The sequence below is a fragment of the Bufo gargarizans genome, unplaced genomic scaffold (assembly GCF_014858855.1).
Source record: "Bufo gargarizans isolate SCDJY-AF-19 unplaced genomic scaffold, ASM1485885v1 original_scaffold_1203_pilon, whole genome shotgun sequence".
Lineage (NCBI taxonomy): Eukaryota > Metazoa > Chordata > Amphibia > Anura > Bufonidae > Bufo > Bufo gargarizans.
Window position 1 is genome coordinate 211,925 of NW_025334273.1, and position 14,244 is coordinate 226,168.

General features: G+C 40.0%; 1 protein-coding gene across 1 annotated transcript in view; it reads right to left on the reverse strand.

Annotated features, from left to right (window-relative positions):
• Positions 1 to 14,244, reverse strand: part of LOC122923112 (cytochrome P450 2G1-like) — a 48,292-nt gene that overhangs the window by 11,927 nt on the left and 22,121 nt on the right. The window contains exons 8-9 of the mRNA XM_044273838.1: positions 13,396 to 13,537; positions 7,363 to 10,664 (exon numbers count right to left, since the gene is read on the reverse strand). Of these exons, the coding sequence (XP_044129773.1) occupies positions 10,483 to 10,664; positions 13,396 to 13,537 (324 nt within the window). The 3' untranslated portion in view covers positions 7,363 to 10,482. The remainder of the gene's footprint in view (positions 1 to 7,362; positions 10,665 to 13,395; positions 13,538 to 14,244) is intronic.

The following is a 14,244-nucleotide window of genomic DNA, read 5'->3' on the forward strand; positions in this document are numbered from 1 at the left end:
ATTGGGAATTGTATTTCAACCCAGAACAAAAAATGTGCTTTGACGGACACTAAATAACTTGCCCAGCCACAACAGTACAGCGGTAACGACAGATGTAGCGGGATATAAATTTGAGGCCTAGTATTTAGGCGCTGGGTGACCGGTATGGATTTACTAACAGAATTAGACTTGGAAATGCACAGTAGCGTGTGTGTGAAGTTATTCTGAATGACCCTATGTGCACCTTGAATATTATATACCCTTTTAGGGATAGATTTCAAATAGCTCTGATATAGCAGAAACCACTAAATTATGAAATTGCTAAATTGGGAATTGTATTTCAACCCAGAACAAAAAATGTGCTTTGACGGACACTAAATAACTTGCCCATCCACAACAGTACAGCAGTAACGACAGATTTAGCGGGATATAAATTTGAGGCCTAGTATTTAGGCGCTGGGTGACCGGTATGGATTTACTAACAGAATTAGACTTGGAAATGCACAGTAGCGTGTGTGTGAAGTTATTCTGAATGACCCTATGTGCACCTTGAATATTATATACCCTTTTAGGGATAGATTTCAAATAGCTCTGATATAGCAGAAACCACTAAATTATGAAATTGCTAAATTGGGAATTGTATTTCAACCCAGAACAAAAAATGTGCTTTGACGGACACTAAATAACTTGCCCATCCACAACAGTACAGCGGTAACGACAGATGTAGCGGGATATAAATTTGAGGCCTAGTATTTAGGCGCTGGGTGACCGGTATGGATTTACTGACAGAATTAGACTTGGAAATGCACAGTAGCGTGTGTGTGAAGTTATTCTGAATGACCCTATGTGCACCTTGAATATTATATACCCTTTTAGGGATAGATTTCAAATAGCTCTGATATAGCAGAAACCACTAAATTATGAAATTGCTAAATTGGGAATTGTATTTCAACCCAGAACAAAAAATGTGCTTTGACGGACACTAAATAACTTGCCCATCCACAACAGTACAGCGGTAACGACAGATTTAGCGGGATATAAATTTGAGGCCTAGTATTTAGGCGCTGGGTGACCGGTATGGATTTACTAACAGAATTAGACTTGGAAATGCACAGTAGCGTGTGTGTGAAGTTATTCTGAATGACCCTATGTGCACCTTGAATATTATATACCCTTTTAGGGATAGATTTCAAATAGCTCTGATATAGCAGAAACCACTAAATTATGAAATTGCTAAATTGGGAATTGTATTTCAACCCAGAACAAAAAATGTGCTTTGACGGACACTAAATAACTTGCCCATCCACAACAGGACAGCGGTAACGACAGATTTAGCGGGATATAAATTTGAGGCCTAGTATTTAGGCGCTGGGTGACCGGTATGGATTTAGTGACAGAATTAGACTTGGAAATGCACAGTAGCGTGTGTGTGAAGTTATTCTGAATGACCCTATGTGCACCTTGAATATTATATACCCTTTTAGGGATAGATTTCAAATAGCTCTGATATAGCAGAAACCACTAAATTATGAAATTGCTAAATTGGGAATTGTATTTCAACCCAGAACAAAAAATGTGCTTTGGCGGACACTAAATAACTTGCCCATCCACAACAGTACAGCGGTAACGACAGATTTAGCGGGATATAAATTTGAGGCCTAGTATTTAGGCGCTGGGTGACCGGTATGGATTTACTAACAGAATTAGACTTGGAAATGCACAGTAGCGTGTGTGTGAAGTTATTCTGAATGACCCTATGTGCACCTTGAATATTATATACCCTTTTAGGGATAGATTTCAAATAGCTCTGATATAGCAGAAACCACTAAATTATGAAATTGCTAAATTGGGAATTGTATTTCAACCCAGAACAAAAAATGTGCTTTGACGGACACTAAATAACTTGCCCATCCACAACAGGACAGCGGTAACGACAGATTTAGCGGGATATAAATTTGAGGCCTAGTATTTAGGCGCTGGGTGACCGGTATGGATTTAGTGACAGAATTAGACTTGGAAATGCACAGTAGCGTGTGTGTGAAGTTATTCTGAATGACCCTATGTGCACCTTGAATATTATATACCCTTTTAGGGATAGATTTCAAATAGCTCTGATATAGCAGAAACCACTAAATTATGAAATTGCTAAATTGGGAATTGTATTTCAACCCAGAACAAAAAATGTGCTTTGGCGGACACTAAATAACTTGCCCATCCACAACAGTACAGCGGTAACGACATATTTAGCGGGATATAAATTTGAGGCCTAGTATTTAGGCGCTGGGTGACCGGTATGGATTTACTAACAGAATTAGACTTGGAAATGCACAGTAGCGTGTGTGTGAAGTTATTCTGAATGACCCTATGTGCACCTTGAATATTATATACCCTTTTAGGGATAGATTTCAAATAGCTCTGATATAGCAGAAACCACTAAATTATGAAATTGCTAAATTGGGAATTGTATTTCAACCCTGAACAAAAAATGTGCTTTGACGGACACTAAATAACTTGCCCAGCCACAACAGTACAGCGGTAACGACAGATTTAGCGGGATATAAATTTGAGGCCTAGTATTTAGGCGCTGGGTGACCGGTATGGATTTAGTGACAGAATTAGACTGGGATATGGCCAAAAAATAACCACACTATTGCTGGTTAAATGCACTTGGTGTGACAGCTTGACCAACCACACTACTGAGGGTTAAATGCACTTGGTGACGGGCGCAGCTTGCCCCTGATGTAGTATATGGCCAAAAAATGAACAGACTATTGCTGGTTAAATGCACTTGGTGTGACAGCTTCACCCTGATGTAGGCTTTAGCCAAAATACAACCACACCATTGAGGGTTAAATGCACTTGGTGACAGGCGCAGCTTGCCCCTGATGTAGTATATGGCCAAAAAATGAACAGACTATTGCTGGTTAAATGCACTTGGTGTGACAGCATGACCAACCACACTACTGAGGGTTAAATGCACTTGGTGACGGGCGCAGCTTGCCCCTGATGTAGTATATGGCCAAAAAATGAACAGACTATTGCTGGTTAAATGCACTTGGTGTGACAGCTTGACCAACCACACTACTGAGGGTTAAATGCACTTGGTGACGGGCGCAGCTTGCCCCTGATGTAGTATATGGCCAAAAAATGAACAGACTATTGCTGGTTAAATGCACTTGGTGACGGGCGCAGCTTGCCCCTGATTTAGTATATGGCCAAAAAATGAACAGACTATTGCTGGTTAAATGCACTTGGTGTGATAGCTTGACCAACCACACTACTGAGGGTTAAATGCACTTGGTGACGGGCGCAGCTTGCCCCTGATGTAGTATATGGCCAAAAAATGAACAGACTATTGCTGGTTAAATGCACTTGGTGTGACAGCTTCACCCTGATGTAGGCTTTAGCCAAAAAACAACCACACCATTGAGGGCTAAATGCACTTGGTGACAGGCGCAGCTTGCCCCTGATGTAGTATATGGCCAAAAAATGAACAGACTATTGCTGGTTAAATGCACTTGGTGTGACAGCATGACCAACCACACTACTGAGGGTTAAATGCACTTGGTGACGGGCGCAGCTTGCCCCTGATGTAGTATATGGCCAAAAAATGAACAGACTATTGCTGGTTAAATGCACTTGGTGTGACAGCTTGACCAACCACACTACTGAGGGTTAAATGCACTTGGTGACGGGCGCAGCTTGCCCCTGATGTAGTATATGGCCAAAAAATGAACAGACTATTGCTGGTTAAATGCACTTGGTGACGGGCGCAGCTTGCCCGTGATTTAGTATATGGCCAAAAAATTAACAGACTATTGCTGGTTAAATGCACTTGGTGTGACAGCTTCACCCTGATGTAGGCTTTAGCCAAAAAACAACCACACCATTGAGGGTTAAATGCACTTGGTCGCAGCTTGGATGCACTTGGTCGCAGCACCGCACAAGACACAAAATGGCCGCCGATCACCCCAGAAAAAAGTGACTGACAAACGTTCTGGGCAGCCTAAAAACAGTGAGCAATTGAATTTCAGCAGCTCAATGATGCACAGCTGCAGATCGATCGATTAATCAAGTCCTTTGGAGGAGTTAATCTGCCTAATCTCGCCCTACTGTCGCAGCCGCAACCTCTCCCTACGCTAATCAGAGCAGAGTGACGGGCGGCGCTATGTGACTCCAGCTTAAATAGAGGCTGGGTCACATGGTGCTCTGGCCAATCACAGCCATGCCAATAGTAGGCATGGCTGTGACGGCCTCTTGGGGCAAGTAGTATGATGCTTGTTGATTGGCTGCTTTGCAGCCTTTCAAAAAGCGCCAGGAAAGCGTCACAAAAGCGCCAAGAAAGCGACGAACACCGAACCCGAACCCGGACTTTACAGTACGAACCCGAACTATACAGTTCGAGTTCGCTCATCCCTACTCAAGAGTAATTGGCGAATTTAATTTAGACCGATCTTGATCAGAGAGGCGAGGGAGTACCACTTTGTGCAAAAAATGAACCGAGGTCCCATCTTCCACCCCGAGATCCGACTGGTATAGTTTGGTGAAATATTCTATGAAGGCAGATTTAATTTTTAAATAATCATTAGTTAAGGCACCAGAAGACAGCTTAATTTGCTTTATCGGGGCTTGGGTCTTTTGATTAGCGACTACAGATGCCAGCAATCTACCTGTCTTCCCTTTTTCAAAGAAAGCCTGCTCTCCTGCAAAGAAGGCCCTGTGTTGCGCCTTTTCATATAAAAAGGTCTGATATTCCCTCTTAGCCTCCATTAATAATACTCAGGCGTTTTCCCCGTTCTTTTTGGCCAAATCTATCTTCAAGGCCCCGACCCTTACTGCCAATTCATTTTCAGTCTTGGCGTATTCCGCTCTTTTTTTTTTTTATCCTCTTGCAATATACCCCTCTTATCATAGCCTTCAGAAAGGATCCGTAGTTTAGTGCCCAAAATTCTGAAATATCCTCCCCAATCCTTTCTTGGTCCCTAACCACATGGATCCAGTGTGGATTTAGTCTGAAGGGTTATCTGCTCTTATGTACAGCATCAACCACTGATGACAGCAATGGTGTATGGTCAGATATACCATGTGGCTCATACTTCATTTTTTGTATCCGTTCCAAAAATCTGGGAGTCGCCAGGGATAAATCTATTCTAGACATGACCACATGACCCTGCAAGATCTGCTAAAACAGGAGAAGGCACTTTTTCTTTTCCATACAGAAACTGCCAGACATCCATAAGGCCCAACTCCTGGCAGATCCTGCTAAGGGCCGTGGGCTGGTCATTGGCGCTCCCCCCTCCACTGATCACAGATACCCTGTCCTTATTATCCATAACGGCATTGAAATCTCCCTGCACTCATATGGGACACAAGTCCCATTTACAGATATATTCCGCAAGTTTTCTCAACATATTTATACAAACGCAAGCACGCACACCAGTCCATCCATCGGCCATATAAAAAGACAAATCTGCCCTCTTTATCTATCCATTGATCATAAGGGTCATAATCAACATTTCTATGAATGTATACACTTACTCCGCGCAAATAGGCCGAATAGTGGGAGTGGTATTCGTACTGCGTCTAGGATTTTCTCATATAGTACATTTTTTCAGCAGTCAAATGGGTCTCCAGCAAACCCACAATGGCAGGTATCATAGACTACCCTCCGTTTAAATTTGTCCGCCAGTCCGCGGACATTCCATGTCAAGATACGTGACATTTACCCTATATTGGAGGAAAGTCCATATCATCCGCTCCCTTCCTAATTCCACATCGGGTCCCGCAGCAGTGAAACAACCCCCCCTCCCCAACCCCTCCTTCCCATGGTGCACAAGGCAATTAAGACCCATGCTCCTCTTACACATCGTCTAGGCCTCCTACCCCCCCCACACACCCCCGCACCCCCCTCCCCTCCCACTGCTCCCCAGGGCTTCTTTATAATATACATGCTATAAGGGAAGCAACATAAACCCAAAAAGAGAAGGAGCTACTATAAAAGAGTAATTCCTATTGGATCCCAAATGAAGAAAAAAGGACCACCCAGCTGGGATTCTCATAACTGTGTTGCTAATTGGCTCTTTCACTTCCTGCTTGTGGGCAGAGACACACAACTTTGTTCAGTGTCTGGACACTAAATTATTGGCATGACTGCTGTAGACACCCTGGAAAATATTGACATGTTTTGTGTGGGACCGAATAGCTCCAAGAAGATAGTGTATATGTATATATTCTTGATGATGAGAGAAGCACATGTGAGTTGATCATATTTTATTGTATTGTATGACATTTTTATATTTCTATATAATTGGTTACAAAGATTTGATGCATTGCAAATCATCCAAAAGTTATTGACGTTTCTACCATATGCTGCAGTATACTTTCCACATATAGAATAACATTAAAGGCTATGTTCACCTTCGGAGGCAATTTTGTTTATGATTGCATTTTACTCATTTTTAGCTAAAAATCATATTTTCAGTTGGCCTTTATTAAAAACATTGAGCTGTTCCATTACAAAAGGTTAACTGTTTTTCTAACTGTGTGCTGGTCATCTAATAAACCTTATCTCCAAAACTACTAAGAGGTTATAAACACTTATTTAAGCCACATTGTTATCAGTAAGACAATGACTGAGCTATAATGAGCTATAATTAGGGCAGCGAGCAGAAATAAGGAGTCCATCTGCTCCTGGTCTGACGGAAAAGACAGAAAATCCAGAGGCTAATAGAGAATCTCAGGTCTGTACAGAAAAAGGATTCCATTAATAAACACCAATTGATTTTTAGCTCAAAATGAGTATAATGCAATAATAATAATATTAATAATAAAAAATCCCCTCAAAGGTGGACATAGCTTTTAAGTACATTTTATGTAGTTGAACAAAGTCCTAAATCCATCCTACTTCAGCATTTCAATATTTGTAATCTCTCAGCAATGATGGAGACATTGTCGTTGCGTTTTTGATTATTTTTATAGAGAAAGTAATAAAAAAAAGGACTGAAAGAAGTACTAAAGTACAGAAAGTATTAACCTATAGTAAAAGTAAAATAAAATGCATACATTTTGCAATTACAGTTCTAGTTATCATGAATCATTTAAAGGGAAACTGTCATGTTTTCATCAAAAAAATATATTTTAGCATATGTTACTGCTGCAGCACTATGCATAAAGCAATCTTTAGTTTCTTCACATACCACAAGTTTTCCTTGAGTTTTTCCCTCAGTTACATCTGTTTAAACATTTACAATATGAGGACCTTCCCAAGATGGCTCCTCTGCCAGTTCTCTGAAGCCAAAACTGCTTTCCCTTACTTCACATACACACTTGCTGTAGCCATCAACTCCCTGTCAGCCAATCAGATTGGATTACTGAGAGACATACCTCCTCACTTTGAAGCCTACTGTAGGCATCCAGTGTGAAGGACCGACCCGGCGTCTTCCTGTCTTCATAGCCAGAGACAGACAAGCCATAGCAACTGTCTTTTATGAGAGCAGTAGAAAGGGACAGAGGATATTAATGAAAGCTGTTATTATAAGGTAATTACAGATGTTGCATGCCTAGCTGTAATAAACTAGCAAATAAAATAAAAATATGACAGTTAAACTTTAACACTTTCCATTCCAGGACATATACACACTAGCAAGGAAGCACGTCAGTAGCCAAGGACAGTCTTGCATGGACCAGTCGAAATGGTCCTGCACTTGGACAGGTTTTAAAGACTGATCTCGACTTACAGCTTTCAATTCAGGCTGTGTGAATAAGCAGGGTGGAGACAGTGGGGAATGTGCTAGCAGAGTGCAGTAACAAGAAAAGGACATGCAATCTTCCTCCTGTCCCTGTATGGCTTTAGATGCATGTTATCATACCCCCTTATCAGTCATAAGACATAACTACACTCAATAAAGATTACATTTGACATTGTCCCTACCCTGTAACCCCTGACCGTTAGCATAAAATCCTCTGACCACTTCTGTAGTCACTCTGCCCATGTGTCATAAGTGATTACTTCCAACCAGTTCCAGAAAAAAAAAATCAATATTAGTTAACAGATAAGGTTTAGAGATTTGTGATGATTAACTAGGGGGGAGGAATATGTTGTACTCATATAATCATCGATTTAATTTCCATACAAAAATCCGTGGTTGTATTGATAGAGATTTCATGTCTTTTTTACTGCGGACGTAGACATGTGTGTTATGTGTGAACTCACATCTTACAGTTTCTTGCAAGGTATATTGTATTTTGCTTGAGTACACATTTTAGTTGAAAAGTTGAATTTTGCCTGGTCTGGCGCAAAGTTGCATGAAGATGGCTGTGTATATAAAATATTAGGTTGTATTTTCTAGATCATATGGGCTATTTCTGGCAGCTCTATAGTAGTGAATTGAGCGCTTATTTCTGGCAGCTCTATAGCAGTGAATGGAGCGCTGGCTGTGCTTGCATGGTGCGCTCTACATTCACCCCATGGGACTTCCGAGAACAACAAAGAATACTCACTTGGCTATTTTTGGACTCCCATAACGATGAATGGAGAGCACATCGCACATGCGCAGTGTGCTGTCTTTCACTCTGGGGGCTCTGTTATGGATTCATGCCTATATGACAGTGATGGCATTGAGAAATATGGTGTTCAGGATGAGTACCATGTTTATGAAGCACTTTTTCAAATTTTTCTGAAAGAGGGGACATAGAAGGGTGACTTTTTAATAATTTTTTTTATTTTTTTTATTACAATGTCTTCTGATAATAGATTCATCAGAAATCTGGGGACTTGTGCTTTGCAATCGGCATTGCATGGAAGTGATTTGCACATGTGTATTGGGAATGTGGGTGGCCATACTAAGTTTTGCTATGGGGACCCTTTGAGATCTGTGTAAGCCCCTGCATATTAATGACTCTCTATCACAGTAATCAAGAATATGTTATACAGAGCACTGGGCCAGATAAAAGTTACTGGAGGCCCCTGACAAAAAGAAAAACTGGTTGGGGCCAAAGTGTCGCATAATGTGAGACTAGTACGAAGCCATAACATGAATAATTTTTGCAGTTGGTATCCGTATCAGTAACAAAAGTGAATGTGTACGAAGACAGCCCAAATGTTTCTCCCTTTGTTGTTGTATTTCTATGGGCTACAATGCTCCAAACCAAGAGAAAAAATCACTAAGCCTTAGTCAAGTTATTTGACCCCAGGCGGTCAAATAACCAGCAATGGCCCCTTTTTGGTCATCGTCTTATAGGGCAGCCAATTTCCATGTGATCCGCATCCAACATCTACAAAGGACAAGTGGAGTTCAGCAATAACAGGTCTGTGATGCCCTCAGCGCTGTTCGTCATAGGGATTGGGGATTGCAATAAGGACGCAGAATATTTTTTTCACTAACAGATCGTATTAGCGATGATGAATTCGGGTCCACACTTGTACAGGGCGAAATATTTAACTAACTGTATCATTAAAATAACGGACTAAATCTGAAAGTCAGTGCAGTAGAACGTGGTGCACACAGCGATATATTACACCTGCAGCCACAGTAATTAAAGCTCCAGCGAATATTAAAGATTCATAAAGTTAAGAATCTCGTAGTTGGATCTTTAATCGTGGCCTAATAATGACGCTATGTAACAGCAAACAGAAGAAAGAATCACTAAGCCTTAGTCAAACATATTAACACAAGCTCCAAGAAACTATTTAAATGTTTTTCTACTGGGAGTGTCTGGTAAGTCTCAAGGATTTGGAGATTAAAGCCTATGTGAAATTGACCCTTGCCCTCCCTGTATGGACCCATCCTTTCAAAGCAGGGTCCTCTACCCCTCTGAACCAGTCTGTCAATAGTTTCTTGTTTACTGTGTTTTAAAATAATAATAAATAATAATAATAATTTGTATCATTTTGTAAAGGAATTATTCTAATGACAGTGTACATTATATCATCTGGTATAGGTAAGGGTGTAACTACCATAGTGGCAGACCATGCTACTGCTGTGGGTCCCAAGGCAAGAGGGGGCCCAGTCTTAGTTTGGATTATCTCCTCTTCTACTGGAGGTGAAAACTTGGCCTCTACCCTCTAAAGAAACAACTTTTAGCAAATGAAGCAGTGGAAAAATGTCCCAAGGGTCATTGAAAAGGGTTTAGGCAGAAACCCTACTGTTCTGTGTGGAGGGGGGGCTGGTTTAATCCTTGCTGTGGGGCCCTTACTTCTCTAAGTAAGCCACCGGATATACTGTAGGTACAATGAAACTCTCTAAAAAAAAAATCACCCTTTCATCTAGACAACATTTTTGGTGACATATTTCACTTTTATTCTAAACTATATACATTGGCCATCTTCATCAAGAGGACCAGGCCTCTCAAACACATTTTTTAATGCAATTTTGGGAGGTTGACTCAAAAAGGTTTCACTAAATCTGTAATCAAGTCTGAAATCTTCTACTCTAATCAATTATTTATTAGTTTCTAAAGGAGCAACTGCTATGTGGGATAATATCCTGCAGGAGAAACCGGCTTCTAGCGGGAAATAAATGAAACCTCGTAAGGTATTGCAACATTGCTAAATCCAGTCATCTTCGGGCTGACGTCAGCATCAGTTAAATGCATCTTGGTAGTTAGCTTGAAATTCTGTATGATGGTTGTAAAGAAGAGAAATAGCTCCATTTTAGCCAATCCTTCACCAGCACAGATCCTTTTTCCTGGAATTGTGTGAGAAAAATTATATATAATTAATTAAAATAAAAATAGTGCAATAGTACAATACACATAGGTATTTTAATTTCATTTTTACTTTATCTGGCATCTGGGATAAGAAAGAATCTGGTATAAACAATTTTTCTTTTTTTGCAGGTCACATTCCTTTCTGTGGGTCATTTTCTTTTTGCACTCCTGCGACCCTTGTTTGTGCACAAGAAACACACTTCAAAATCTGTTTTCAGGAAGTCCTCTGTACTGCCTGGGAGATTTGCCAACTCTTCTAGAAGCTCTCTCAGTTTATAAAGCAAGAACGTGTATTCCATACAGAATACACAGGTCTACAAATCAGTGATGTATGCAAGTATTCCCAAAACTGTGGCTTTTAAGCTGCCATGCCATGTCCAACCTGGCGACCATTTTGAATTGAAATTGAAGAATGAAGCAGAATTGAAAATCATATTAATAATAAAATTTCATATCATTTTGTATCTTCATACATACAGTATAGACAACAAACGCTTTGTACTTCAGTCTTGCAGTTTTATAAACTTCCACCTGTCTTCTGCTTCTTTGTAGCATATTTGAGTGGTAATATTACTGCAGGCTCAGACTACACCACGGTTTGTTTGTAGTCTGTACCTAGATATGAGAAAAGTTTTAAAAATTTGATTTGGCCACTTCGACGAACTTCGAATTTGTCACAAATCGCTATAAATCAGGTACACCCAGGCCTCTCAGTGTGAAGGCTTGGAAGTTAACCCTTTCCTAACCACCAACAGTATATTTACGTTGGCAGCCTGGAATAAAAAAATGGTGTCCACTGGCATGTGCAGTGGGTGCAGTGGGTGCCCTGGCCGCCAGATGTCTGCTTTTCGCTCGCCTCAAAGTTGCTTGATTTGAGATGGATGGCTTGGGGAATCTGAGCTCCCATCTCATTTTCATTAGGGTGACAAAAATTGAAAACTCTTTTTTGGATGCCAGCTAACTCTTCTCTCACTGCTTAGGAAGGCTGCAGAAAATTTTTCAGTTTTCTAATTGTCCTAACATTATATTCAATAACCTCTCTATACTGTTTTGTCATGTAAACTTATTTGCATAAACTCGGGCATATGGGAAAGACATGCAAATTAATATTTCAGCTGAAAAAAAACAGGCAGATTCTGCTAATTTGCATGTCTTTCCCATATATCCGAGTGGTATTGTAAGGTATACTGACTATACCTGTCTCATGAATAAGTTGTTGACTTGCGCACCTGGCTTTTGTGTTACAGACTTTGTGTTATTGTCTGTTTATTAGATGTTATAGATAATGATTTATTGCTATTTTAGAAATAATATAGATTGTATAAAAAAAAAAATTTGATTATAGTTAGGATAATGCCTATAAAAAAAGTTGTTGGTGATAGATAATATATATATCATAACTATAAAAAAAGAGCTATGGATGATAGGTAACATAGTAATGATAGGGAGAAGCTAATTGAAAAATTATAAAAGTATAGAATGATGAACAAAGCAAATGTGTACATATAATAAATTGATTAATATTTATTGAAAGGTAATATAAGAAAATAGTAAGGGTAGAGTTAAAGGGTTAATAAGTGAAAGGGGGGTTGTTTTAACAGATTAAGGTTGATAATTAGCTTAATATAATCTAACCAGTGGGATTATAGGAAGTTTAAGCAGTGATTTATTAGGTAATTGAGTTAATCGTTACAAAGTAACTCCGTCCTTGAGCTTCAGTAAACAGAAGTGCATCTTATAGGGCAAAAAAATACGGTATCAAAACTGGTGAAAAACTGTCTTAGTTGCCCATTGCAACCAATCAAATGCTACCTTTCTGTTTCTAAAGGGGCTCTCCAAAATGAAAATTGGAATATGATTGGTTGCTATGGGCAACTAAGCTGTTTTTCCTTTATACCATTTTAGATAAATCTCCTCCACTAACTGTATGAGTAAAACAACAGATTAACTCTTAGTGGAGGTGCAGTAGAACACAGTGATACACCTAACCTGTAGTCTCCCTACTTTCTCCCTACAGTCTCAAAATAGTCTCCTTGCACTGTCCCTGCACTCTCCCTATCCAATATTCTTTTTTAAACCAGTTTCTATCAACACTGTTCATAGCGCATGAACGCTTGCTCTCTTTCTATGATCAGCTCACAGTGAAATGGCAAAAACCATGCGGGATGAGGCTTTTATAGGGCTGTGATTTCACAGGGGGGTGGCTAACAATGGATTGGCTGGCTGCATGGGCTTATGGATCATGTCATGGTCCTGGGCTTCTCACTCTGTAACATGCGCAGCCGCCATTTTAGGAAAAAGGGAATTCGGATTTGTTGCAAATACATTTTTTCCTAATCTTCGGATCCAATTCCACTTCGGATTTTTCCGTTCACTCAACTCTATGTTACCATGGAGACTACACTAGTCATAGGAGTTGTAGAACCAAAATGATGGATTTTTAATTGAAAGATTGACACTATTTTAGATGCATTTATACATTATAAAAATCATTTAGAAGGTGGGCATACACTTTATAAAATTTAAATTGTAAAGCACATAATATATTTCAAATTGTTCAATTAAAACAATATGATGTTTAGCTATGAAAGCTGTATTACATCTTGTCTATCTGGTAAAATAGTACCTAATATATCGATAGGATTGCTAACAGACATAATCACTAGCAGCATTGTTACAGTATTTTTTCCACAGTAGGAAGAGTAATACCTGTTGAAAATGGAATAAAAGCGTCCTCTTTTTTGAATTTGCCATCCTTATCCAGGAAATTACCAGGGTTAAACTTATTTGGATTTGGAAAATACTTCGGATCTCTGAGAGCGCAGTACAGAAGGGGGTATACATCGGTACCCTGTATCCAGGAAAACAAAATATAGTTAGTGTGTCTCTAAACTGTCTGACACTGCATAGTGTGTGGCGGCATGCCCGATTTTAAAGAGGTTTTCCGGGCTTTTAATATAGAATGATGACCTATATTCAGGATAGGTCATCAATATGAGATTGGCTGGGGTCTGAAGGGGATTCTGGGTGTCCAGAGGATAGGTCATCAATATTAAAAGCCCGTACAACTCCTTTAAGGAAGGATAACAGAGGAATGACAGTGCAAATTATGCAAATTATAATGCTTCCACATTGTTATTTTATGAGGAATGCATATATTTACTACTGCACCTAGGTCATCAGTATCTGATCGTTGGGGATTCAACTCCTGGGACCCCACCGATCAGCTGCTTGAAGAGGTCACAGTGCTGACTAAGAGCTGAGGCCTCCATGCAGCTTACCCTAGGCTAGTGATATCACATTTATTGGGCATGTAGTCTAGGTGCAGGTCAGACCCACTCAAGTCAATCGGACTGAGCTGCGATACCAAGCACAGCTTCTATTCAATGGATGGCACTCTCCTTGGTAAGCTGCAAGTAGGCTATGACACTCACCAGAGCACCACAGTTGATCAGCGGAGGTCCTGGGTGTCAGACCCCCACCAATCAGATACTTATGACCTATCCTGAGGACAGGTCATAAGCATTAAAAATTCTGAAAACCCTTTAAAGTCTTTTA